This window comes from Tympanuchus pallidicinctus, unplaced genomic scaffold (assembly GCF_026119805.1).
Source record: "Tympanuchus pallidicinctus isolate F22 unplaced genomic scaffold, pur_lepc_1.0 scaffold7, whole genome shotgun sequence".
Lineage (NCBI taxonomy): Eukaryota > Metazoa > Chordata > Aves > Galliformes > Phasianidae > Tympanuchus > Tympanuchus pallidicinctus.
The window spans coordinates 14,683,129-14,710,938 of NW_026294791.1; the positions used below are offsets into that span (position 1 = coordinate 14,683,129).

Here is a 27,810-nt window from a genome sequence, read left to right on the forward strand (position 1 = left end):
TATGATCTGATGGCTTGTGCTTCAGCTAGCTGTGAAGCTTTCATATTAAAAGATGAGATGTTGAAAAACACGTGATCCAAAATATACTTGGTGATCACAAGACAAGTTGTCTTAGAAAGCTTTATTCAAAAGATCTGGGTTCATTTCAGATAATTGCTTCCAGAGCAATTGTCATTCATGATGCTGTTGCTCCAACAACTCCAAGCAGCACTGGAGGGCAAAAAGTCAAGTATAATGTCATCTTTGTAAAAGAAAGTTCAATTAGAAATATTTTAAAGTGAAAATTCAATGTCAAATATTACCCATCTAAATATATAATACCCTGTGTAGCTCTGTCTTACTTATTCCATCAGATTGCCAAGGAGTGTGTGAGTGAAGAGACTGAAGTGCACGCTCAAGACAGCCATTAGTCATGCATACCATTTGAAACTGTAATTTCTTCTGAAGCTCAGAGCTGGTTTTGTAACACCTAAGCATCAAGTTAAGAAATATCAGGGGATGGCATGATGTGTAAAATGAAACTCAGCTTTTCTTAGAGTATGGTAACTGTGGAGTCAGTGATTGAGCACCTGGGGAAAAGACCTGGGAGCACAGGTGAAGACAATTCAGCTGTGTGACCGGAAGGGGCGAAGCCTGGCTGCACTTCTTTTAGACCTCATTTAAGGGCTGGCTGGGGGTAGGGAAGGTTTTTTGGTTGGAGATCCCTTTCTTGGGAAGTTTCTATTGTAAGCCTAGGTTTTCAGAGACAGGTGAGCACTTTTACTTTTGTAATATCTTTCTATTATGTTTGTCCCTTTGTCATTGCATCTCTTGTGTCGTGTCACAGTTCTATCATGCTGGTTTTTCTGGTGTTTTTTTTTTTTTGGTTTGTTTGTGGGTTTTTTTGGGTTGTTTTTTTTTTTTTTTTTTTTTTTTTTATGTTTAAATTGTAAGATGTTGGTTTTTGTGTGTCTTGTAAATGTCTGAGATGAACTATTAAAGCTTGAAGAATGCTTTCCAGATAATGCTGTTTGAAAAATATCAGAAGGTGCTCATCCTAATATATTAGCTTTAGAGCAACTCTAAAGATGAACTTACCTGTTGGGTTTACAGCTGGGAGTTGGGCAGTGTGGGCTCAGATACCTATGGGGTGTGATAGATGGGTTGAGTGCTCCCTCTGTGGATCCTCAGGAGCTGTTCAGCAGTAGAATAAATAGAACCAAAGGCAAATTAAGTTGTAATCTGTTGCTCAAGCAATTAGAACCTCATAACTATTAGGTGAAGTTCCAACTTAATATTTTTCCTGCTATTTTTATCACAACAGAGTGTCCCTGGTTTTGTAATCTAATGAGATAATAATTTATCTTCCTAGCCTATTACTGATAAAAAAAAAAAAGGTGTGGCAGGTCTGGCAGACAGACTTTTCATTCTTAGTAAGTAGGAATAAAAAATATAGAATATGATTATAGAATAAAATATATCTATTTTGCTCACAAAAAGGGTAAATAGTTCTAATATGGTAAAATAGATTAAATCATTAATCAGGGAAATGCTAGCAGAGGAGGTGATTCATATTGATGTTGCAGTCAGCTGAGGAAGATGCAAGTCAGGAAACAAATAGGACTGCTGGCCTGACTGATGTTTACCAAAGTTCAAGAATGATTTTTGAAGAAGAAGCTGCAGAAAATGCCTTGTTACCATCAGTGTAACACACTGTAACACAATAGCATCTCCTCTGAGGTTAAAATACCACTAATTGGAGTCTACCACTGCAAGTGAAAGCTATCAGCCTGAAGTAAATACAAAACAAATACATTCTGCACCATGATAACAATATGGCTGCAAACCAGGAAAATGAGCATGCAATTTTTTACGATGTATCTGTTTGTATTAGTGGAGGTTCGGATTAAAGTGCAAGCTTCAGTTTCAGTAACTAGTTTCACTTTGGACTCAATTGTCATGTTTGAGTTTCAAAACATTTTTTGCATGGCAGTATATTTTAATAGCTCTTCTAAAAGCTGAAACTAACAGTAGTACCTACACGTGTGCTCAATATGTTTTAGAAATTATTATTTTCACAAAGATTTGTGCCAGTGCTGCCTAAATGAGGGGAGGTTTGTGCAGATGTGAGGAAAAGGATTGCTTTGAAAATAGATGTGAAGCTGGTGACAAGACAAAGGGCAAACATTTTATATTAGAATGTAAGGAACATAATTATGTTGTAACTAGGATTTTGAGTAGATATTTGCAGTGGAGTTAGTAAAAATGAAAATATTGCAGGAGAATTACTTGAGTACATTCAGCTGTTTGTGTGTGTAACTAAAAGAAGGTAGAAACAACCCATTTTTCCCAGCTCTTTGTAGGAATCGAGGCAGAACTCCAATTTTTTCTTCTGGACTTCATGCATTTGGCCCAGAAGCAGCAGCCTTTGCAGACATGCTTGAGGGAGGGAATCACCTGACAGCTGGAGAAGGAGGAAACAGGAAAGTCAAATGAACTTCTGGCGGTTTTGAAAGTGTTGTGTGTACTTGTGGCTTTTTTAATGTCATCTGTTTTTGACTGAAGTTGAATAGCTGAATTAGGGCCTTGCTGTGCAGCGCGGCGGCTTTCGGCTGTCCCTTTCATGAAGGAGGGCGCTCACTGGGCGTGCCTGACCACAACAACGGGGCTGCAGCTCTGCAACCCGTGCGGAGGTGGGAAAGCTCAAGCTCGCTTTGTGCACGCATTCACTTTTTATTTGTTTTAATGATCGCGGCCGGCAACGGTTGTTTTCTCCCCTCTTTTACCTCCCACTTTACCTTGTTCGTTAGTCTGAACGCGGGGGGGGGAGAGGGGGCGGCAGCCTCCGCGCCACTTCCCCGGCTCCGGCCGGGCCTCGGCACGGGCCTCTCATCGCTCCCCGGCCGCTTCCGCCCCGTGCGGCCAACGCGGCCCGGCCGCACGGCGCGATGCGACGCGAAGGGAACCTGGGCGGGAACCGCCCTACCGGGCGGGCCGCAGGTGCGCGGCCAGGGGCGGGCCGGGCGCGGCGGCGCTTTTGTCCGCTGGAGCCGCCTCCCCGCCCTGGGGCCCGTCAGCGGTTCCGCCGCACGCGCCCCATTGGCCGGCGCGTGCGGTAACGTGATGGCGGGGCGGGGTCGGAGCCGAGAAGCGCCGGTTGGAGCCGGTGCCTCGCGCCGCGCTGCGGGTTGCCGCGCGGACGGGGCGCGCTGCTGTGCGGACCGCGCCGGGCGGGAGGCAGGAGGGGGGCGGGTGAGGCGCTGCGGGCAGGTAAGCGGGGGCGGCCGTCTCCGGCAGCGCCGCGTCTTCACCGGGCGGGAAGAACGAGACGGAGCGGAGCCACCGAGGGCAGCCCCGCCGGAGAGCGCGCGGCTCGCCTACCGCCCGCCCGCGGGAACGGGGCCCGCGAGGCCCTCGGGGCTTCCGCACTTCCTCGGCCGCGCGCTGCGGCGGCGCTCACCTGCCCGCCCCGTGGGCCGCCGGGCTGGATGCGGACCGGCCCCGGGGATCTGGGTGCTCGCCCGTGCCTGCCGCGGGGCCCGGGGGGCCGCCCCGCCTCGGGCGGGGCCGGGAGGAGAGCGCTGCTCCGCTTTGCATAACGGCGGCCGCACGTGTCCTCGGGTGACCGCCGGACGCGGGTCGCCCGCCGCTTCCCCTTTTTCGCCCCGGTGCGGCGTCACCTGCACCCGCGGGGCTGCCGCCTGCTCTCGGGCGGCTCGGAGCTGAGGCCCGGCCGTGCGTGGCCGCCCGCGCCCTGCCCCGGGCTGCCTGGTCCTTTCTTCCTCAGCCGGTGCCTCCAGTCCCCGTCCCGGCGGCGCGCTCCTTCCGTGTTCTTGCACCGTGGCTTTTGTTTGTCCTCGACCGGGTGGGTTTGGTGGTGCGAGGCTGACTTCGTGCTGATCTGCTCTGTGGTGGAACTGAGGCAGCTCTCTGGCTCCAATTAGGACTTTGTGGTGAGCACTGCAATCAGCCGTTTTTATAGGAGCAAGGAAAGATTGAAGCTGCTTTCCCTGAAGCTTGGCTTTATACGGAGGTTGTCATTAGCGATGCTGGTCAGGTAACTGAACTGACGCCTAGTGTGGACATTTAAAGTACTTTCGAGGTAGTTCTTGAACAAAGTGGGAGCTGTGTGGTCATTTGTGATTTCGAGCATTGATGCTCCAAGTTCTGTTAGCTCTCAGCTTTCCTCATCAGTTTGTTGGAGCGATAAGGTGAGGCACTGGCTGCTTCCCGGTGTCTTAGAGACCTCCCTTCTGTACCTTCTTAGCAGTGAGGGCATTTGGTCACAGAGATATTGGTGTGAGTCCTTAAATGTTTGAGGAGGTGCTCCAAAGGCTTAAGGGTTACAGTCCTATAGGTTATTGCTCATAAAACTTGGTGTGGTGTTTATGTGTGTGGTGTGCTTCTTTCACCTCATGCCACTGAGCTGGCAGAAGGATGGTGGAGTTCTCCTGCACCATGCTTTCCCTGTGTAGGGTGCAGTACTAACCAGCACAAGGGATGTGGCAGGAAGAGAGGGGCTGCGGCATAGAGCCAGCAGCCAGAGTTGGGTTCTGCTTCTCTGAAGCATTTTTCCCTTGTGTACTAAAATGCTTTGTTGTAACAAGCAAACAAAACCTGAGTTCTAGCATATATTCTACACAGTAAAGAAGTATTTTACACAGTTACCTACATTCAATTTCAGTAGGATTTCTGTAATCCATGAGAATTTGCATGTTTGTTCCTTTGTGCTCCTGAGAAATGAGCTTCTAGTCTGATTTTGCTATTACACTTTTTTAGGAAGATGGGATTCTGATCAGGGAGAAAAAGTTGCCTTTTGTTTCTTTTCAGTTACTAATACAACTGTTCTCTGAATTTGATGAAAGCACGTTGAGTAGATTCTAGGCAAGGATTGGTAGTGCTGAAGAGGCATCCCTCAGTAATTCAGCACTATGGTATGAGCCTCATTGAGCAGTGTATCGCTGCCAAAGAAGCATTTTTTAGTGGATTTCATGAATGAAAGGGAGGGAAGAAGGAAGGAAGCCTTGTGTTCCTTTAGAGGTAGTGAAGGAGGCTGTGGCTCCAGTACTGCTACTACAGTGTACAATACCTACTGCTAAAGCCATAAATCTTTACTCAGCTAGGATTAGAAATGGGTATTTAATGCCCCTAAGGGGATAGAGTTTGCTTTATACTGGTCTCCATTGTCTGTTTCACGCTGCTATCTGTATCCTCTGCACTAACCTGTTGGGCTCTATTTGTTGTTCCTGTAGGCATCCTTGTAGCAGCTGTTCAGCTGTTGTCCTGCAAATAGTGTTACTGTGCCAGTTGCTCTTACAGTTCTTTTTTAAGAAGTTAGAGATAATTTGTCTGTATAACCAAAGTAGCAGTGTAGAAGAGCAGAGAGTGTGAAGTAGTATTAACATTTGAGTGTTTAAAATTGATGTGATGTTAATGCTTAAGTGGGATAGATTGTATGTTACTTTAGGAACAGAAGCGTTTTTCTTAGTTTGCTAGTTAACAAATTACTTGCTTGATTCTTTTTAACTGGCAATAAGTTATGGTATGCCCTGTCTAATAAAGGCTTGTGTTATGTGTGTGCAGAGCCACACATCACAAGTTTGTAACTGTGCCCTGTGGTAGCTGCTAAAAGCCGCTGAGAAACTGTGGCCTTCATTTTGTTCTCCCTGCCATCGCCGTGTGGGCGGTCAGTGTCACTAATATCAGAAAGCTTGTTATGAGTCATGTGATCTGAAGTTACTGATAACTAAATGGCACACTTGTATGCACTGTATTGTGTATGCGTTCCAGTAGCAGCCTTGTATGCAATCTTTGTTTTATTATAGTTATACTTAGACTTTTTTATTCTTTTCTCCAAAAGCTGTATAAAAGTACTATCAGTTGGATTCAGATTCTAACCAGTTCTAATCACATTGTAATTCAATACTGAACTAAAGTTTCAGAATACATATCAATAGTTTTCTACACTAGTTAAAACTTACTAGTATGAAAAGATGGATTTCTGGTGGAGTAGTACACTGAAAAGAAGGTAGACAACATAGCTATCAACAGAGCTATTGCAAATGTGGCTGAGGTGTAATACAGGCATGCTCTCCTTCAGTGCACACCAGAGAGGGTTTGGGGGCTTTTCAACAGTTGGAAGAGGATTGTGGAAAGAACTCATAATGGAGTGTCTTCCATTTAACTCTTGCTTTTGCCACTTGGTTTCAGAATACTGTGTTCACACACAATTCAATTGTCCGTGCTCTTATGAGTAGTGCTCACGTGCTCTGTATGTTTTATTACTGTAAATGGGAATGCAGTTTTTACATTCATAGGTTGAGGGTTTAGCTCATTGTAAGAAGCAGAAGAAACTGAAAATGCTGATAAGGAATCTAATGGTACCAATAAGGAATATTGTAATAAAGCAATCTGGTTTTGTTGCTTCTATTAATAAGCTTAGGACATTGTTTTGGATTGTCGCGTTACAAATGCTATTTACTTGTTTGGAGATACTTATCTGAATTATGGTTTTAGTTCGTATGGAAGCTAAGCTTTGGTTCTGTGGCGTAACAGCTGTAAAGCTATGGCCCTGTAGTTCATTCAGGCTTAATGAGTGACATCGATTTTAAAGCTTTTATTCAAAAACCTAGGAAATGTAACCCTTGATGCCCCAGACCTTACTGCCTTATTTTTCTGATGAAAATATTGTTATTTGCTGAGCAGTTCAGGATTTCAGATTCTTATCCAGATGTTGTATGGTAGATAAAGTTCTTCATGCAAATGTATACATGTACTGAGCTGGAATTTGAGAAGTACAAGTTTGGACTGTAATGCTAATGTATTTTTCGTTAGCCTAATTGTTTCCTATGAATGCTATAGTGCAATCTGATGTATTTCAAGAAAGGAGCACTTTAACTGAAGCTGTCTGTTTCACAACAGATTTATATTATTAACAATATAATTTAAAATTATTAACATAATAATTTAATAATTAAACATAAATTAAATTATTAACAATATAACAAGGGTAGTGATCTTTGACTCATAACAAATGGAAACGTGAAAGTGATTATCACTTTGTCAGTGCCTTTGCAATGCAGAAAAACTTTTCTGAGTGTCTTTTATTAAACATTAACGTTGCTTAAATACTAACTTTGCAATGACATTGACTCAGTCAGGAAAGCACCAAAGCTTTGCTTGTGTGGCATATCCTGCCTCACTTTAGGTGCTTTACTGAACTGGAGTTGTTATTTAGTTCTTTACAGCTAGGGGGCCGGAGTTTTTTTTTTACTTCAGAGCTCTTATTGACTCAAGTGATGGTAAAAACCTTGACTTGAAGTTATTACATTTTGCTTCATACTGAAAAGTGGTTTTTGTTCTTGCAGTAAAGCTGCATGGAAGAAAAAGAACTTGCCACTTTCTAGGTCTTTTCAGACAATCTGCTCATAAAGAGGTTTTGGAGCACGAAGGGCTGCACAGCATGGTTGGGTTTGATGGGAAGTATAAAGAGTAAATTTAAGTACTAAGCTAACTTTGCTCAGTTATCAAAGCAGGATTACTGCTGGTTTACTGTAGCATTCAATCCTGATCACTTGTACTTTGTTCTGAAACAGTATTGTTCTAGAAGATGTTTCTGGTAGATAAAGTTAGTGTTGCTTTTAACTGTCATGCTTGCACGTGGATGTGTGTTTTCAGAAAATGCAATGTTGCATAGTATATGCGATGTGGATATGAGTCCTTCAATCCTTTAATTTTATTAAAAGAAAAAATGTAGCTGGGTGCTTTGTCCAATTTATAAGTACGTAACAGTAAGTAATAGAAACAGATGATGGGAGATAGGAATGACTGTTCACAGCATGCTTTCTGCTGGAGTGTTAATAAAACTCCGCTTCCATTTCAGGGGAATCAAAATTATGCTCTATTATTACTAGAATCAATACAAAATGATTTCTGAGATCAGGCAAAGATAATAACAAGGATAGCTGTTTGACCCTACTGGGAGTAGTAACAGCATGTGTGCTTCCAGCTCTGTCAGAACCTAACAGAACCTATTGTACAGTCCAGAATCCCCGGATTAGCTAGTAGTATGCCACATTTAAATATTTCGTAAAGAATTTGAGAAAGTGCTCTATGATTTTACAGTTGAAAAACTTGAGACAAAACGATGAGCAGCTCTATGCAAGTTTGATCAGAGGTAAACAGCCCTGTTAAAAGGGCTATGTGTAGAGACTCAGTATCTACACATAGTAATATGAGAAAGCAGCTTGTGATCTAGGAAAATAATGTAGAATGGAGATTCTGAATATATAAATACACTGAATTTCAGTATTCTGCTTTTAGAAAGCTGGGAATATTTCCTACCATATACAGGATGTTGTCCAGCTCCGTCTTGATCTCAGCTCAGTGCTGCTGAAGTCCTTATAGGCCCTTTATCTAATAGTACCAAATGAGAATGTGAGCATGCTCTAGTTAACACATCAGTACATGTGGTGTTAGGTGTTAGATTACAGTACTGCCTTGTTATAGCAGTGTGATATCCTTGACGACTGCAAATCTTACCTTGTGCTTACCTGACTTCTTGAGTAGACTTTGTAGTGCACTTTGTTCTGCTGGATCAGCAGTGCTGCTCATGCTAGTTGGACAACTAATTCAGAGCTGGCTTCAGATGTGTACACATACTCCAAGGTTCCCCACTTTTAGAACAAGTGAAATGCTAGTTGTCCAGCCAGTTGTCCTTAGAGGCATTCAGGGGCAGGCTGGACTGTGGGCTGGTCTCTGTGCAACCTCATGAAATTATAAGTGTCCCTCTTTATTGCAAGGGAGTTGGGCTATAGATCTTTACAAGTCCCTTCCAACTCAAATGATTCTGTGATATTTCCTTATTCCAGACTGTTTCTAGTGAGGTTACAGGAATCATCTTAGCTATGTCTAGGATCTTTGGCCACTTATGATTTTGAGAATCAGTTTATTGAAAAGTATACTGAAAATGGAAGAGCATCTATGTGCAATTCCCTGCCTTTTCCCAGAGGGAAGATGGTCTTTAGGTAAATGGTCAACTTTTGTGCAGCTGGCCTCTCTTGTACTTTTACTGCTCACGAAAACTGAAGATGATAATCTGTACGATAATGAAAAATTTCCTGGTAGAGAAACCTTGTAGCATTTAAGTAATGAATATTCTCTAGTGCTTTCTTAGTGTGCTTTGCTTTCTGATGTCCTGAGCGTAGCAGCACAATGAATGGACATCATGAGAATCTGTCTGACTTTTGGAAACTATGAGGATAAAAATTAATTTTCTATTGTAGTGCTTATCTTGGTATGCAGAACAAAGTAGATACTCTTGAGACTTCCTTTAGAACGCTGGAGGGATAGTGCTGATACCATTGTTTTATGGTTATGTATTCATATTTCTCAGCATGAGGAAGACCAAAGAATATAGTTATGAGAATAAAAAGGCACTAAAAGTAAGCTTGAAAATCTAATTTAATGTGGCTGGAGGAGGTCTGACTCAGTACTAGTCATGTTGGTACTGGGATGAAAGACTTAGTGTGCTGTTGAGTAAGGTGCTTTCTGAGAAAGTTATAAAATGTACAGCATACCACAGACATCAATCTCAGTCTAGACATTGTTGGGATTGCTTTTGGTATGATTTTGCTTAGGATAAAGAGCAAAGGAGACTTTTCCTACTTTCTGCTTCAAACTTGCCTGAAGATTTCTTTGGAACCTGGAATTACAGACTGTTTGTAGTTTTGACACAACTTCTGTTTTCAACGTTGCTGTACTGATTTCAAAATTTAAGTGGGACGTGGGGGAGCAGCAAAGGAAGACTATTCGTACATCTTCTTACTCATAACTTGAGTGTAGTCTGTGCTATTTGCCTTACATCTTCCATGGCAGGTATAGGCAGATATGTTTGACAACATGGCACGCCTGCAGTCACCTCCTCCTGCACTGGTTTGGATAAGCATTTTAGCTGAGCACTGATGAACTGTGTCTCTCCTAAGGAGGCAGATGTATTTCCCATGCTGTTCTATTCTCTCTTCTCCATCCCCAGTATTCTCACTCATTTTTTTCCTGTACTAGGAAGCCAGGTTTCTTTAGCTTACTTGCTTAGACTCTGTGAAGTATCATTTGAAATGCTTTTTATCAGAGCTAGCACTCAAAAGAGAATGGTATAGATAATCTTACATCCCACTGGAAGCTGAAAACTCTGAGTTATGTAGCATCAAATGATATTACCTCATTTTAACCATTCCAGCTGTTATAGAATGTTCTTACAAGAAAACAACTATGCAGAATTTCCATGGTCAGACAGGAAGGATGTTCAGAGGAGAACTTACTTGCTGCAGCTCTTGATAAAGACAAGGACATGCAGATGGTGTAATTGCCAGTACCAAGTGGGAGCTGCTTGTGGCCTCTGCTACCACAAGCTGGCTAAGCTTACCCTGTGGCCAGGAGATGAGCATGGAGCAGGCTGAAGGGCACCTTGGATGTTTGGCATAGCAGGTTTGCGGCCTGCTAATGAGCCTGACTGGATCCAGAGCTCCTTAGTGTTCAACGGTCTGGCAGTCTGCAGAGCTACATCTTGTTTATGCTCCCTTTAAAAAAAAAAAAAAAGCCTCTGGAAATCTTTCTAGTTACTTTTTGTACTTGAATGGATTTTGCTGTGCTTCTTGAGGAATCGTCAAGCAGAATATTGATGGTAGAGCTTTAAGTAGCTGATTGTTTTAAGATCGTAGCATCTATGTGAAGTTTTGGTACACTATTTAAAATTCCCTTTTAGCGGAGAGCACATGGAACATACAAGTGTTTGAAGAAATGGAAACTAACACAATTAAAAAAAAAAAAAAACTTAGTGGAGAGAGTTTTCCCTGAGAAATACATATTAAATAAGTTGGTCAAATTATTACCTAAATGCTAGGAAGGAACAAAATGTGAATTTACCTTTTGAGTTCTTTGTACAACCAATGCAACAAAGCTCTGCTTATTTTGTATTTATGGCAATCAATATTTTAGATGCTAGTAAGCTTAATAAAAGATGCAAATTAACTTATTTGTAGTTTAGAAGAATTAAAAGGCTGTGAACGTGAGCGGAAAATAAATCCATAGTCTAGCAAAATGACTGCATGCAATTTGGCTGAAAATTTACATTAATGTGAAAAAGGAGGCCTCGATGCTATAATACTTATCTGTATAGTGGAAATCCTTCCTCTGTCATATTTGTATCCCTGCCTGATATAGAATTAATATGTTTTTTAAAATATACATCTGAGTTTGCAAGTAGTGCTGGTCCACTAAAGCTATACAAGCTGTTGCTCACTACTAGAAAAGTACACCAGAACTGATTCAGTCTGGATTCTGCTTGGTTTGGTAGGGACCTTGGAAAGCACTGTGGTAAAACATCACTGTGAATTAATACCTGCCCAGAATGCAGAAAACTTGCTTTCAAAAAGATCAGTTGCATTGATGCAGTGACTTGTAAAACAGACAAAGCTGGTGTACTTCATTTTATTTTAGTTTTCTTACTGTCAGTGGCTTGCCCATTCAGCTTTAACGTGCCATCCAGAAATGTGGCTCTTAACTTGCTGTTTTTTTCTTAGCCTTGTTTTGCACTGTTTTTTGTGTAGGTTGCTTCTCTCATCTGCTATTTGGTCTTGAGCTTGGACTGAAGCTGGGAATTGCATTTCTGTTTTTATCATGTATGCCTAGATGTTTCTCACTAAATCAGGCCTTCCTGGGAGCATATGTTTTTTAGCTAGAGGGCAGTCTGCCTTCCAGATGCTGAGGTGACATCTTGAACTTGTCTGGGTAAGTGCTACTCTTAAAGCTGAAACATGAACATCTGAATCTGAGTTTGTATTTAAAATTGCTCTCCAGCCAAGACCACTATGAAATTAAATGTACTGATTTTTTCTAGATGCACATATCCCATAGCTTTGCAATAGTTTCATAATGAAGTTTAACCCTCAACATATTTAACTTGGTTTCTTCCTACCATCCATCCTCACGATTAAGCTCAAGTAATTTGAAGCACTTAAGCAGAGCTCAGATACTCAGTGGCTCGTTGTTGTGTTGCCTACAAGTCTATAATTTGAACTACCTGTGCAGCCAGAATACTTGGAGATAAACCAGTCCCCGGCAAGTTTTTGACCAGTGACATATTTTGCTACCACAGATTAATTCTTTACTGGTCTTGTTTAAGGAGAACTGATTTAATCTTTATTTGTGGCATTTAAGGAGAAGTTAACAACATATGGATTGAGGAAGATAATGGTCTTTTTTGCAGTGCTGCAGTATAGCTTGGAAATGCACAGTATGATGTACCTAGTCCTACTTAAATTTCAGTAATGAGTCTTTTGTTTGTAAAGCAAATCAAATTAGAGTTTAGATTAGATTACAAGATAAAGTATCTTGCCTGCATTAAGTGTACCAGAAAAAGGAAGTAGTAAAAATCAAGACTGCTTCTGTGTTTAGGTGAAGCTGTCTTCAGGATAACTTTTTTTCCTGCTCAGAGGCTACCTATCTTGAACCTGAGAATGTTCAATCTTCTGGGTAATTGGGAGAACTATTCACAGCATCTTTGCCAAGTTGTTTGCTAATCCAGTTTCCCAGCTTGCTACAAGAATGGTAGTGACACTGCTGGATAGTAGTTGGTGAATTCTGCAAAACTTTTGTATCAGCTTATGTGCTGTGCAATTACCTGAAGCAGTAGCAGAGGAGGAGGGTAACTCATATGAAATAAAAGTGGAAGCATAACCTGATTTACTAAATTTTATACTAAAAATGATTGCATTTTCATCCAGAAATGGATGGACCTAATAGCCTTATGTAAGCAGCCTTCTCTGGAGAAAGGATTGTTTCTCAAGCAGCATAGGACTATTCCACGTTTTGTTCAGCACTGCTGTCCTGTTCACAGGAATGTTGAGGAGCTGTTAATCCATACAGAGATGATTGAGATTGTCTAATTGTTGTGGTTAAGATCTTTGAATTAAAGATCTGTAGGCACTTAATGATTTGAAAGGTTGATATGGAAAGTATAGCACTGTTGTTATGATAGCCCTGAACATCCTGTGGTTCTGGAATGGTTTTTGAGAAGTTTGGGAGTGACTTCAGGCTTATTTTGAATGGAAAAGGATAATCACTTGTATAAGTTTAATCATCACTCGTGACCTCTTCAGAAGGAACTGGAAAGAAGCTTTCTCTAATCTCGTTTGCGTGTTGTTTATGTTCAGTGGAATACAAAACTACAATCCCCATCTAACAGATCCTAAAACTAAAAGTTTTCATGTGCACGCAGGTGGTCAAAGTACATATTCTGGGAGGCCACATATCAAACATAATGCTTGAGTTGAGATCCCTTGTCAACAGAAAGCTGAAATTGAAAGAAGCTGCAGGTGTCTGAATCTTTAAAGAGTCTCTAAAAGCTCTGTAGTGATCTCATTCTTCATGAAGTCAGGGCTGCCCCAGAACTCTCCCTGTATACCTGGGCTTTTTTGTTGATTATGGTCACTTGAAGGAGGAGTTGGTGGCATGCCAATAGAAGGGGAAATTTTAACCAAATGTTTCAGGGGATGGGTATGGATGGGTGTGGGTTGTTCCAATTTTCCTTCAAGGATATTTGTGAGGGTCACTGGGATACCCCTTGAAGTATGCTTTAGTTTTATACATCTATTTTTATTAACTCAGTGTTAGAAACAACAGTCAAATTTAAAAAGTTAAGGCTGCACTGGTTTTGTAAATTGTTTAAACATAAAACCTCCAATCAGATATTAGCTTTTGGAGCCCATTTTTGTTTGGGGGAATAAGAAAAGTTGTCCCTGACTGATTGTCTAAAATTATGTAAGCAGCAACCCAATTACAGGGCAATACAACACTAAGAAACCTTTTTGGGAGAAGGCATTTCTGGCAGTAATAGACATTTTTCAAAATGATAGCCTCATTCCTGTTCTAGATTTGTTTCTCTTTATTAAATTTGTAAATATGAAGTAATTAAAAATTGCCTAGATATTAGCGAATGTGATTGCTTTGTCTTTATGGCTGAGGCATGATTCTAGTCTGGGGTAACTCCTGAAGTCATCACTTAGCCTGGGGCTATTTTTCTACGTCTTGTCTTCTGAGAAAGAGTGCCAATTGAATTTGGCTACTTTGAAAAGCTTTTATGGCTTTGATATGGGTTGAAAGCTGCTGGGGATGGGAATCATCAGACCCATTACACTCCGACATTATTCCATTTGTTTAGTCGCTCCTGGTGCACAGATGGGATCTGAAAGAAAGCTGTCTTGTGCAAAATTATCATTAATAATTCACTCTTGTATTACACTTGTATGTACTCTGTATTTCTCCAATAGGAAAGCTATTGTATACCTGTTTTTGTATACCTGTAATTGTGCATGTGCTTCATCAGGAAGTTTCAAAAAGTAGTCATTGAGAAGAAGAGAGATTCAAGACGTAAACACTTACTATGGAGATGCACGTTTTTTGCTAGAAGTGTTTCAAAACCACAGTGAGAACATAGCCTTCTTTCTAGGGTATGCCATAGGGACTGGCAAGTTTGTACTTGGAGGTAGGGAGGTGACAGAGCATTTTATAGAAACAGACCTTAAAAAATTACAAGGGTCAGTCTCAAACTGAGTTCTTGGTCTACTTACACACAACTTTAGAACGCTATGACATTTATTGAAGATGTTTGGATTTATGCTTATACTCAAGTATAGTTTTAATAAGTTTGATTTTCTATTTTTCTAAAAGTAACTTTAGAAGAATAACAAACCAAAAACATTAACCAGTGTTAATGACAGTAGTATGACTCAACTGTTTCATCATACCCTGAATTTCGTAACTGATATTAAACAAGAGTCTGTCATGTTCCCTAAAATGGGTTTGTTATGAAGTTTTCTTTGTATCAAATAACATATATGCATGAAATTGTATTTCTTGTCACTTTCTCCAGTAAGTGCTTAATTGTAAAAGCAATTTCTTAAAATGTTATCTGCTCTGCCCCCTGATAAGGTCCTCCTGTTCTCCAGTAAGTGAAGTACTCCCATTCTCACAAAAATTTGACTTTTCACACTGTTTTAAATTCATCTAATTCTGTGACTTTTCCAGGTGTTTTCTTTGTTATGTATATTTTAAAAATATATACAAAATATATATATATATAAAAATAATTTAAAGATGCTTACAGATGTTTTTGCAAGTTGAGCTGGAGTGAATGAAGAAATTAATGCTTCCAGCTGTGGTTAGAATGAATCTCAGCATTAGAATTGGTAACTATAAATACAAAAGCATTTTAGCTGAAATGGCTTTTAAGCAGTGACAATGGAGTCAGCAGTCAGCAGTGACAATGGAGTGTTACTTCATCTCTGCTTCAGGAGAAGTATTTCTCAGATGGTGACTAAATATTTTACAGAGATGGTATCTTACACTGTTATACCTAGAGCTTCTGCTTATTGAATCTTTAGAAGTTCTGAACTGTTGTTGTACACTCAGTTACTGGGATCCAAATGTTTCATAACCTGATGATACCTTATTTCTTTGCAGGGGTGTATTATTACCATCCTGTCCTTCTTCACCTGCATTCCCTTGAGTGGGCCTGGTAAGTTTCTGCGTTTTCTTAAGTAGTCTTGTCAAAACAAGGATTAATTTGGTTTTGGCCATTCCTCTCCCTTCAAATGAGAATGTAGGGTAAGAATGTGGTTTTTACCTTAGACCTGCTATTTGTGTTGTTAAAGCCACTAGTCAGCTCTATTTATTGGAATTGAAAGTTGCATTTAGAATACATTAAGAAAAATGCAGTACATTGCCATTCCTTGTTATCTGTACTGCTTAACAAATTTATAGTAAGAAACTGGTAGTGCCTGTGGTATTGTGATTGGCACTGCATGTTTGATTAGTTTGTTTCAGTAAGTAAAGGCTGATGTTTCTGAGAAACCTATCTTTTTGCCAAACCTTGGCGTATCAAAAATGACTGATCTTTATTTCTTGAAGTCTTGTATGGCCTTTTTTATTTTCTTGTAGTTGTTTGTGTAAAAATTATTTTCAGTGAAATAGCGATAGCTGTAGGCTTTTCTCATTCTTGGTGTGATTGTGCGAGACTCTGACTTTACATTCTAGATTATCTTGCCTGAGCATGCTCTGTTCCATTAATGTAGCTGTAGCAATGCAGAGCTTAACAGATCTTGATGCTTGCAGTAAGGCAGAAACTGTGATGAAAACTGAAATGTTTGCCCTGTATTTTAATGGCTTTGCCTAAATAAAGAATACTTGATGCTTTTCCATCCAGAATGAAGACAAATGTAAAGATGGCATGTCCAAGGAATTTTAAAAGGTGTAGACCTCCTGACTGAGAGGTGCTGCGTATTTTATTCTTTTAAATAAAGTAAGTATGAATCAAGGCTACCCTGCTAGGGGCTAAATGTGCCTGTTTTATGTATGTAGCATGCACATGCTTGTATGTGGATGTATGACAGTAACAGACAATTTGTGTTAAAAAGCTACACTTTCATTAGTATGCTTAAATGTTGTGGAAAAAGTCTGGGAGTTATATATAAGATATATAATGTGAAACTGCTGTTTTGAGGTGGGTTTTTTATTCCTTTACTGATTAGGAGAGACTATTTAGTCCAGTATAAAATGATGAATTACAAGAATAGTGATTTTTACCATATTGCTTTGATTACTTTTTTTTTTTATTTTTGTAAGTGAAATAACTTAAAGAGAAGGATTGCTATCAATATCTCAGGTACTACTTTAACTCCTACCTGGTTATTTCTTTTACTTGACCAGTACCCAAATGTTTAATCAAAACACCCTGATTTCTTTTGGTAGTATCTTTTAAGTTTTTTGCATTTTGAGTAACTTTCACTAGAAAATAAAATGAGATCATGGCTAGGGTTAAGTGCCAGAAGTTCTTAAATTCTTTTGCTATACTGTGGGTGCTAAACCAATGTTGTGCTACATGCACAAATCATGAAAACAATCATAAGCTTCAAGCATTTAATACAGAGAAATGGTTTTTCACAATTCTAAGGATGTCTTTTTTTTTTTCTCTACCAGCTGCTGTTCTCTCACAGGTGAAAGTCATGATCACGCTAACAGAACTCAAATTCTTAGCAGATGCTCAGTCATCCTACCACATACTAAAACCATGGTGGGATGTCTTCTGGTATTACCTCACCATGATAATGCTGCTAGTTGCTGTGCTTGCTGGAGCACTCCAGCTTACTCAAACCAGAGTGTTGTGTTGTCTTCCTTGCAAGCTAGAATTTGACAATCATTGTGCTGTGCCTTGGGATTTAATTAAAACCAACCTTAACATGTCTGCTAGCTCTACTGCACAGATAATCATCCCACTTAAAATCCAGAATGATCTCCATCGGCAACAGTATTCCTATATTGATGCAGTATGTTATGAGAGACAGCTTCATTGGTTTGCCAAATTTTTTCCGTACCTAGTGCTTCTGCATACCTTTATTTTTGCAGCTTGCAGTAATTTCTGGCTTTACTATCCTAGTACAAGTTCCAGGCTTGAGCACTTTGTAGCAATTCTTCAGAAGTGTTTTGATTCTCCATGGACAACGCGTGCCCTCTCAGAAACAGTTGCTGAGCAGTCTGTGAGGAAGTTGCCAGTTGCCAAATCAAAAGCAGTGATTTCATCGCCTGGAAGTTCAGTAGATGTAGGTGCCAGCAGACAGTCCCTGCCATATACACAACCTGGCTTGGAAACAACCGGAAGAGAAACTTCTTCAAGTGTTCTTGACAAAAAAGAAGGAGAACAGGCTAAAGCTATATTTGAAAAAGTGAAGAAATTCAGAGTGCACGTTGAAGAGAAGGATGTCATATACAGAGTGTATATGAAACAGATCATAGTCAAAGTCATTGTGTTTGTAATAATAATAATTTATGTTCCCTATTATTTATCCTTTATTAAACTTGAAATTGATTGCATAGTTAATGTACAAGCCTTTACAGGCTATAAAAGGTACCAGTGTGTTTATTCGCTAGCAGAAATTTTTAAAGTTTTGGCCTCATTTTATGTTGTTTTGGTGATCTTCTATGGCTTAACTTGTACATATAGCTTGTGGTGGATGTTGAGAAGCTCACTTAAGCAATATTCTTTTGAGAAGTTGAGAGAGAAAAGTAACTACAGCGATATACCTGATGTAAAGAATGACTTTGCATTTATTCTCCACTTGGCAGACCAGTATGATCCTCTTTATTCCCAACGATTTTCAATATTCTTGTCTGATTTGAGTGAAAACAAACTGAAACAGATCAATCTGAACAATGAATGGTCAGTGGAAAAACTGAAAAATAAGCTAGTAAGAAATTCCCAGGACAAGGTTGAACTGCACCTTTTCATGTTAAGCGGTCTTCCAGACAGTGTCTTTGAACTGACAGAAATAGAAGTCCTAAGCTTGGAACTTATTCCTGAAGCGAAGCTTCCTTCAGCTGTGACCCAGCTAGTCAATCTCAAAGATCTCAATGTTTATCATTCATCAATAACTATGGATTTTCCAGCAGTGAGCTTTTTAGAAGAAAATCTGAAAACGTTGCGTCTGAAATCTAGTGAGATGGGAAGAATTCCATTTTGGGTGTTTCATCTGAAAAACCTCAAAGAATTGTGCTTAACAGGATATTTCATGCTTGATCATCACAACTCCATTTACAATGAAAGCTTTCAGGGGCTAAAAAATCTAAGATCAATTCACTTAAAAAACAACCTTTCTCGCATACCTCAAGTGGTTACAGATCTGCCTTCTTTGCAACACTTATCTATCAACAACGAGGGGAATAAACTCATAGTGCTAAATAACTTGAAGAAGCTTGTGAATTTGAGAACCTTGGAATTAATCTGCTGTGATCTGGAGCGCATTCCTCATTCCATTTTTACCCTAAACAACTTGCATGAAATTGACTTAAGAGAAAATAATCTCAGAACCGTGGAAGAAATCATTAGCTTTCAACACCTTAAGAACTTGTCTTGCTTAAAGTTGTGGCACAACAGTATTTCATATATCCCAGTGCAAATTGGTGCGTTATCAAACCTGGAACAATTGTATCTAAATTACAATAATATTAAAGATGTTCCATTGCAGCTGTTTCTTTGCAAAAAGTTACAATATTTGGATCTTAGCTATAATAAGCTAACCTCCATCCCTGAAGAAATCGGTTATCTGAGCAACTTACAGTACTTGGCTTTGACTAAAAACCATGTAAGTAGAACTTTGAATTACTTAAAGTATTTTTTAAATTATATATTGACTTTGCATTCCTTCTGTGGTAGTTTCTGATTGAAAGTGCTTTTTTGGTATGCATGCTTAAAGTAAACTCAGTGAAGATAAAAGTAAGTGGTAATTGCAAGAACTTTGTGGTGTCATCAAAGCTTGTTTAATACTGACTAAGTACCACTCTGGTCTTGTAGTGGCTTAAGGACTCTGATCCATAACTCAGGATAGTACCAGGTAGATGCTAAAATGTGCCTACTGTTTTTCACAGTTGTCTATTCTGTGTAGCATTTTAATGGAAATTGGCAGTGTGACATTTTTACATTGTTTTGTCACAGTGAAAGCTTGGCAAATCAACAGCTGGTTTATGAGCAGCACAGCTGCCTGGCTGGGATGGGGGAAATAATTATGCCTGGTAACATCATCAGCAATGCTAAGCTGACTGGCTCATTATTGTAGGGTCCAGGTTTGACTTAAGACTTCTCTTCAAGTTTAGAACTGTTTTCACTGGTGAGATTGGTTTTAGATGTTAATATCAATAACATGGATTGGGACTAATTACATCTATGCTGTGTGGTTAACTGCTTCTACAGGCTTCACAACACTGGAGCTGCTAATGTCTCTCCACAGAATCTGCTTCATTAAATGATTCTTAGGAAATAGTGGTCTGTTTATTCACCCCTGCCACCTGCATGCATTTGTACACACTTGAGTGTGCACACATGTATGTGCTCTCCCCTGCTGTGCTTCTGTTTTGACTTCTGCCAGTAGCTAAGCATCTTCACAACAAAGCAGGTACATGAAAACACTGAGGTGTTCTCAGGAACTTTCTCACTTAATGATAAAAACATTACATATTCCTTTCTGTATCCTTCCATAAACAAAGAGCTTGCTTACCCTAGAACAAAATTGGGTAATATGAGAATGTGCAGCAGCGTTAACAAATTTTAATGTATATTATTTTTCTCTTTTCTCTTCTTTCTAGATTGAAATGTTGCCTGATAGACTGTTCCAGTGCAAAAAGCTGCAATTTCTTCTTCTAGGAAATAACAGTCTGATGAATTTATCCCCCCTTGTGGGCCAGCTACTGAATCTTGTTCACTTAGAGCTCATTGGAAACTATCTTGAATCGCTTCCCGCTGAACTGGAAGAATGTCAGTTCCTAAAACGGAATAGTCTAATGGTAGAAGAAAGGTTGTTAAAAACACTTCCACCTCGTGTAAGAGATCGCTTGCAGACCAGCTCAGATAAGTGCTAAGCTTGAACTAAAACTCTGCATCAGTGCATCCTGTAAGCCTTCTTGCTTAATACTCTCTAAAGATCTGTATAGATGGAGAGAATAGCAGTTTACAGATTAGTCTTAAATGCATTGAACAGAGTTGATTGTATTGGGAAAGAAAAACATACTTAAACGAAAAATACAGCCTTTGACAGGTAATCAAATGTTTAGAAAATCTGAAATAGGAATTTCTGGTTGGATTCTACTGGTTGAAATAATTTGGTTAAATACTAATGTATTGGAATGCAAGAGTTTGATTGCCTGGCTATTATGAGTTTGTATATACTTTCTTTCCTATGAGGAAACTTTTTGCTGTTGGTAGTGATAATTTTAAACAGTTTCATCTCCTGCCATACGAGGCCTAAGAACTATCTGGAATTAGTTTCTAAATGCAAAGTCTTCACTAACTTAGAATGCTAAATAAATTTAAACTTTGGGAGCAGTTCAATTGCATGGGTCATACTGAGAATCTTTTTCACGGTACCTTAATTTTTGGAGGTTTTTGACAAGTACTGAGTGTTAATTCTATAATTGTGGAAGATGCTATTTAAATCTTCCTAGTAAAGCCAGTTGGGCAACAATACCTGAAACCAGTTTCAATATTTTGTCTTAAAGATAGTAAGTACAAAATAAAACATTGCCTAGAAATTTGGACGAATCAGGACAATCTAGAGTAAGTGTTGTGCATGTGTACTAATCAAATTTTACAGTACTGATCATAAAGTTGGCAAACAGCACAAAATTATAAAGTTGTCTTCTGTATGTTGTGAGCATCCCAAGTGTTAAGTGTAATGTATGTTGCAATTTAATATTTTTCAATAGCCTCTCATTTACTGACTGCCTCAATGTTTCTTCTCCGTGCCCAGTTATGATATTTTAGTGGCTGGGAAGAGAATGAAAGAGGTTTAAGACTGAAGACACAGTTAGAACATACCAAATAAATCACATGCTTAATAAGTACTTGAGAAGGAAAAATAAGACTTATAAGCCTTGTCTCTTCTAGGAATGGAATAACTTCATAAATTACAGTGATGAAATGAGTTCATATGCCATCCTTAATACTTCCAACACTGGATAGAAATAAAATGATTCCTGACTTAATTCATTCTTCTGCTCTGCACTATTTTATTATTTGGAGACTTAACTCTGGAGATGTCATGTTCACTTTGAAAGTTCTCCCTCTGGTGGGGATGTTGAGGGGGGAGGGGAGGGAGAAGTATGCTTTCCCAAACCCTCAGACTTGAAAACTTCTTGTAGTATCTTGCAGTTCTTGAAAACATAATCTGCTACAGTGAAATTGATAAGGTAAACTGTGCTCTTAACTACTGCGTTTTCATCAAATGTGCTAACTATGCATTCTAGTTTGTAAATATAAGTAATCACAGATAAGCCAGTTTTAGTACTAGGGTGCTTCTAGTCATCTCTTCCCATTTCAGTGTCACTTACATGGACAATAAGGTCTGTTTTGAAAACATAAGCAAATCTGATCAGTGTGAAAGCAGGAGATATCTCTATAATAGCAGTGCAAGAGGTATGTTTATTCACTGTACTGATGGTGTTCCAAAGACTTCTGTAGTTAGAACACTTTTTTTCTCAGGGAGCCAATGCATTGTAACTTAGATTTTATGTAGTTCTAGAAATGTTCAGTGTAAGCTGATTGACTGTATTCATGTGCAGATCAGTACAGCTGGAGTAATCTTTCATAGCATCCATATGCAGCTTTCTCAAACTACTTACATCTGATTTTGAGTTGCATAATAGTTCATAGGCATTGATGTGGTTTGCAAACAGAGCCAGTTGTGCTGGTCATGGTAAACATGATTAAAATGCAGTACACTGATGTGCACCCCTGTGGCTGGAGTTTTGTTAATAATTGCAGTGGATCCCTGTCAGGACTTTGTAACTTAACACTGGAGAATGCTTCGTGGCAGAATTTGACACGCAAGGCTTGCAGCCTAGTAATTTAAAAGAAAAGAAGATTAAGCAAGTGTTTTCTTTAAGGCTTTTTTGAAATGAGAAAGCTGTGTTGAAAGTTAAACAGGTGTGTATATCGCTTTGTCCAATACCTTCAACTTTTTAGTAGTGGATCTGTCCCCTTTATCAACACAACAGACAGATGAATGATGATATCTGTGTGCATTTCTATTTCACTATGACAAAACTAGCGTAAGCTTTGAATGGTACTTCATTTCTAAACTGCATAACCTCCAGTCCTTTGAACCAGTAAGAAATGCATGAGTATGCACTTGTTTTACAGTTTTAAATTGCATTTTTTTGTTCAGGATTATTTTTTCAATCTGAGCCACTTCAAGAGGATTGGATTTTTTTTACTGTATGCTTGAGTGTTCACAAGACATCCAGAGAAAGGCCAGAGTTTAATGGCTAGAATCTCGAGCCTTGTTTTCAATCCGCAATGTGCCTTTATTACCCATTTTGTACCATTAAGCACAATTCTAGTGCTTAGAAATGGAGACAAAAACAACTCTAAATTTCATACACTTATTTCAATTATGACCTTAATATTTAATATTTCTTCAAACTGAGGGGGTTTTCAGGGAATCAGTATAAATACACTATCATAAGCTTTGTACAACAAGCAGTGCTGGCATTTAGTCTTTGTATTTAATAATTGCTTTCAATCAAAAGTTTTTCAAGTTGTTTCAGTGTTGTGTTGACCCTTGTATTGTGATCTTCCGTATCTTGAATGCTTTTTTTAAAAAAATAAATTTTTTTGCATTACAATTCTATGAACTGTTTTTTATTTCCCTTGTGGTATTGAATATGAAGCTCAGAAAATCTGCTTCCAGCTATCTATATGCTAGCAGGTGTGTCTTCAGGAGAGCAGCAGTGGAAAATGAACGCTGTGCTCCATTTCAAAGAAATGTTCTCATGTTCTGGGCTTGGAGGAGAAGCTCCTAGAAACAAGTTTGCATCTTAATAGTTCTGCAAACTACAGGTCTTCCACTTCAGTTCTTAGGAGCTGAGTAAAAGTGGAATGCAGCTTGGAATTGTACTGAGAGATGTGGGGAAAGTGATGATTCTCTTCCCAGCTTGTCCTTTATGGCTGTCACACAGTTAAACTGCTAAAAATAATGCTGTTTGTATTAAGTCATGCATGTATTTCAAGTGCTGATTATACTGTGAGCTTGAGAATCTCATTTCTCTTGCCTAATAGTTTTCTTTGTGGGAAACTTTTTTCTCTTTTTTGAACAGAAGGAAAAAAAATTGTTGTGCAAATATTACTTGTTCAAGAGCTGATTTTTGGATCTTTTAAAACAAAAACCTTCCTTGTCAATTTTACAGTACTGTCTCTTGGTGATGAAATTAAATACCTGGATCTGTAGAAGCCTGGAACAACAGCTTAAATGAGATTCATTGCCTTACTTTACTGACATTACCAATGGATTTTCTATGAGCTGGTAAGAAGAAACAACAACAAAAAGAAAAACGTAATGTTAGTAAAGTAAGGCAATCAATCAAATCAAAGATTAATTCTCATGAAGTCAGATTATTGTATTTCTAATGACTTTTTTGCCAGTATATTTACATCATGCTGACAGACTTCATTGGTATTTCTGCACTGACTTTCCATCTTTTGAATGTGAGCTGAAGTTCTCTCTGTGATCCTTTCTAAGTGAATCTTTCCCTCTTCACTTTCTATCTCAATAAATGCTGGGGACATAGAAAACAATATAAGAGCAGCTTAAGTATATTCTAGTATTAATATGGCCCAAAATCCTGAGAGCAGAAGGCAGTGTGTGCAATCCTATACTTTATATCAAGGATTTCATGGAACTCTGGATGTTTCTGTAGATCAGTAATTGACTAAGCTGTTGCCTTATTTAGCCTTGTTGGGTGAGTCCTTTGAATGCCACAGTATGTTTTACTCAACCTGGTGTTGAGCTCTAAACTATCCTGATATTCTGTGTGCCCTGTGGGGGAAATATATATATCTAGTTGAGAACTAAGGTACAAAAATGATCCCATTTTCTCACAGCAATAAACTAAGGCAATTCCAGTTCTGCACATCGTTTGCTCTGTGTGTGTGTATTGTATCTATAGAGACACAGTGAAAAGATTTGCAAGTTTTTGAAGCTAGCATCAAACTAGTTGCAATCTGACTGTTACTGCAGCATGCTGTTTAGTTCCTAGAGGAGACAATTGGCAATAGCTTGTGTGTCTCAGAAGGTGACTTTCAGTTGAGCTGCAGAAACTGCAGCTTGCTTGCTGTCATGATGGAGTTGATAGCTAATGCAGACTGGCAACAGAGGAGAAATGGTACTTAACTGATTGGAAAAACTAAGTCCTACTCCAGTGCTGTCTGCTTGTAGGATATGGTAATGTCACTAGAATTCCTGTCTGAAGAAGTCACCAGCCTGGCATTACATGAGGAGTTCATCTCCTTTCTCTGCTGCCAAGACATATAGGTGATGGAGGGGCAGTAGCAGATCACTCTGGGGCTAGATTGGCCTCTGAAGGGGTTTAGGCATTAACTCAATTTAGTGTGTTTAGTAAATAAAGTGTTATATTTGTCTTCTTGCTTCCTTATGTTCTTCCATTTATGTGAATATATCTGTTCTTTGTCCAACCTCTAATAACTCAATCTATTTTTATCACATTTGTACATTAGTGTTCTCTTTGCTAAGCAGGAGCTGGCTAAAAGGCTTTCAAATGGATGGCCTTTGCATACAAACCCCAAGGAATCTAATGCTTTAGGAAGAAAAAACTGAATTTTAACTCTTGAAGTCATGGCAAGGAAGATTAAAAATCAGTCTTCTCCTGTGAAAGGAAGAAGGACTAGTTTTTCAGAGTAATGGGGAGGTATCTTGGAAGAATTGTAGTCAGTATCTGCTGCCCAGCAAAGCTATTGGGATCTGACTGGGAAGTATTGCTGGTAGGTGGTTATGATGTGTATGGTGCTTAATACAGCGAGGCATTAGTCGAAAGCACTTGTGGGCATGCTATTAAAAAGCCCAGGTGAATGTATTACTTAATATTGCTTTAGAAAATGCTACTGTATATCATAACTGATACTTCTGCTGTTTATAAGACTTACATATAAATGTTCCTTCATGAAATAAACTTCCCTTCTCTTTCTCATTCATGCATATCTCCATGTTGCAGAACAAGTGCTATTGTCAAAATGCTTTGCAAAGCAGCTAACATAATTAGTATTTGAAAAGCATGCAAGGATGAATACTAATTATAGTGGAGGGAATGCCAGTCACTGCATTCTCACTAATGACAACATGATATTTAATTTGCTAGTTTTCTGCCTCTTTAACAAGTTGAATTATCTTGGTGCAGTCTGACAAGTACCAAAGTTTATAGGAGAAAGGGATAACTAACAAGAGCCTTCTCTTATGATGGATACTTAGGGTACAACTTTGCACTTGCTTGCCAAGAAATTATCCTTTGTGGCTGCTTCTTATAGTACTTTTTTCCAATCAAGTGGCAATAATTTCTGTAGGTGAGCTACAATACAGATATGGATACTTAGGTACCTATAAGTATCAAATCCAGATCTAATATTAAATGTGTCTGGGGCACAGTTCTTATAGTAAATATGCTCTTCTATCTTAGTGAACCTCAAAATAGTGATTGAATGGAAAGTGAAAGCATAAAAGATTGTCGAGAATTTACAAGTAACATGCCTTGAAATAATCTTACTGGGTGGCAGGCATGCTCAGTTACCTTGGCTATGGGGTTCCCTGAAAATTTAGAAGTAGGAGGGAAACTAATGAAACCAGCTGCAGTAGCTGGTTGTAAGACATCACATCTGTATTCCTGAATCAGTTCCTTATTCTACTGGTGAGGGACACCGCTGGTTTTTATTCAAAGCAGTCTGTCTTTTTATAGGAAACTCATGAAGGAATGTAGGGCTATTCAAGGATTGATTCTGTGTGGTGCTGAGTTTCTGAGTAACTGTTCATGCAAATGTGCTCGACTCCCACCCGAAGCCTGTGGGAGTAAAAACTGAGACTTTTAAGTTAAGCTCTCAAGTAAAGATTAATAGTCAATAAGTGGTACTTAAGATATTTTTATGAAAAGCTTTGCATGTTTTATGTTGCCCTGCACTTAGTTCATAATATATCAACAGTGTTTCTGTTGGAAATGCAGAACCGTCAGTGGGAAGCTGGAGCAGTGGGCAGATGGGGAAGATGGAAAAAGCACAGGAGCTGAGTCTTCAGTCAGCAGTGAAACGGCAAATTGTACATGACAAGCTCTCTTTTAAGGCTTCAGGCTTAATCAGTTAAGATCTGTCATCTACTTTCCTTAGAGTATTGCTCTAGTACCTTGCAGGCTCAGGAAAACAGAACTAGAGCAGAGGGCTAGCCAGGGTTCAGGGGTTTTGCTTCCCTGAAAGCTGTGTTCTCTTTTGTAGCAAAGTAACGATGTCATGCTGCAGAAGTCTATGCTTAATAAGGCCTTGAACTCCAAACTGCAATATCTCTTTTCAGAATTCTCTGTTTAGGGAAAACCTGCTTACAAGTTGATTTTAGCCCTGCCTTTTCTCAGTGATGGCTTATTCTTAAGCGAGTTTTAAATCTAGTGATAATTGCCATAGGACAAAGGAATCTCCTACAACATCTAGGTGATGCTGAAAGTAATCTGTTGTGTTTACCTAAACATTGCATAGGTTTCTGTGCTGAAGGCAGGGAGGTGCTAATTGCTGTGGCTCCTGCATATGCCCAGCTGGTTATTATGGCCTGTTGTGTTGGAGAACTGCTTGTGTTGTAGGAGAGAAAGAGCTGGGAAGGGCGCAATAGGGCTGATTCTTTTTGAGGCAGTGCTAGTTCATGTGAGTTTTGATTGTTAGAATTATGTGCGTATCCAAGTGTAGAACACTGAGTATAAACTGAGAAAACTGGAAGATAAACTTAGTAATTATCCAGAAATTCTTTGCTTCATGTTGAAGCTGGCAAAAGTGGTGGGGGGGAATACTGTTTGGAGGTGAAAGCTTTGGTTGTGGAACATATAGGGAGTCCCTCCCTATATGAGCATTTACAGTTTACATTCTTAGCATTGGTTTAGCTGACAGCTGTGGTTTTGCCCTCTTCATAGAGTTAAACCAGTGGCTTCTTTAATAGATACCTAAGTTTGTAGGTCAACGGGGAGGGGGGTAACATTTATCTTAATTCTTTTTCAGATAAAATATGCTAAAGAATCAGGAGGCTTTATTGTGAGGTGCAAGGGGCATGCATCCTGTGCAGCTGGTGACCTGATGCATTTGGAAATGCCAAGTAATGCCTTTGCCTTTTCCTCTCAAAATGCTATATGTGCTGAGAACATAGCGAGCTGAGAGACAATATGCTGAGTAGCCCTAATAAAAGGATTGCAGTTAAG

General features: G+C 39.3%; 2 protein-coding genes across 5 annotated transcripts in view; one reads left to right on the forward strand and one right to left on the reverse strand.

Annotated features, from left to right (window-relative positions):
- The window catches only part of KYAT3 (kynurenine aminotransferase 3), a 28,660-nt gene extending 27,487 nt beyond the window's left edge, over positions 1–1,173 (reverse strand). The window contains exon 1 of the mRNA XM_052666616.1: positions 1,078–1,173. The gene's annotated coding sequence lies outside the window, so the exon portion shown is untranslated. The remainder of the gene's footprint in view (positions 1–1,077) is intronic.
- LRRC8B (leucine rich repeat containing 8 VRAC subunit B) lies at positions 665–21,562 on the forward strand. Of its 4 annotated transcripts, XM_052666606.1 has the most exons (6): positions 665–749; positions 15,499–15,553; positions 16,241–16,336; positions 17,014–19,172; positions 20,170–20,474; positions 21,467–21,562. In XM_052666606.1, exons 4-5 carry the CDS (start codon positions 17,040–17,042, stop codon positions 20,440–20,442), a joined length of 2,406 nt encoding a protein of 801 aa, XP_052522566.1. In that variant the 5' UTR covers positions 665–749; positions 15,499–15,553; positions 16,241–16,336; positions 17,014–17,039; the 3' UTR covers positions 20,443–20,474; positions 21,467–21,562. The 4 variants fall into 4 exon arrangements, with proteins under 4 accessions (XP_052522566.1, XP_052522562.1, XP_052522564.1 ...); XM_052666602.1 differs by having other exon boundaries at positions 20,170–21,562; XM_052666604.1 differs by lacking the exon at positions 665–749 and adding an exon at positions 3,152–3,249 and having other exon boundaries at positions 20,170–21,562.
- The last annotated feature ends 6,248 nt before the right edge of the window (positions 21,563–27,810 follow it).

Bases quoted from the DNA above. Each gene is read 5' to 3' on its own strand.
- LRRC8B (XM_052666602.1), top strand. From the start codon at position 17,040: ATGATCACGCTAACAGAACTCAAATTCTTAGCAGATGCTCAGTCATCC. The intron at 19,173-20,169 runs GTAAGTAGAACT...TCTTCTTTCTAG, and splicing joins TGGCTTTGACTAAAAACCAT to ATTGAAATGTTGCCTGATAG.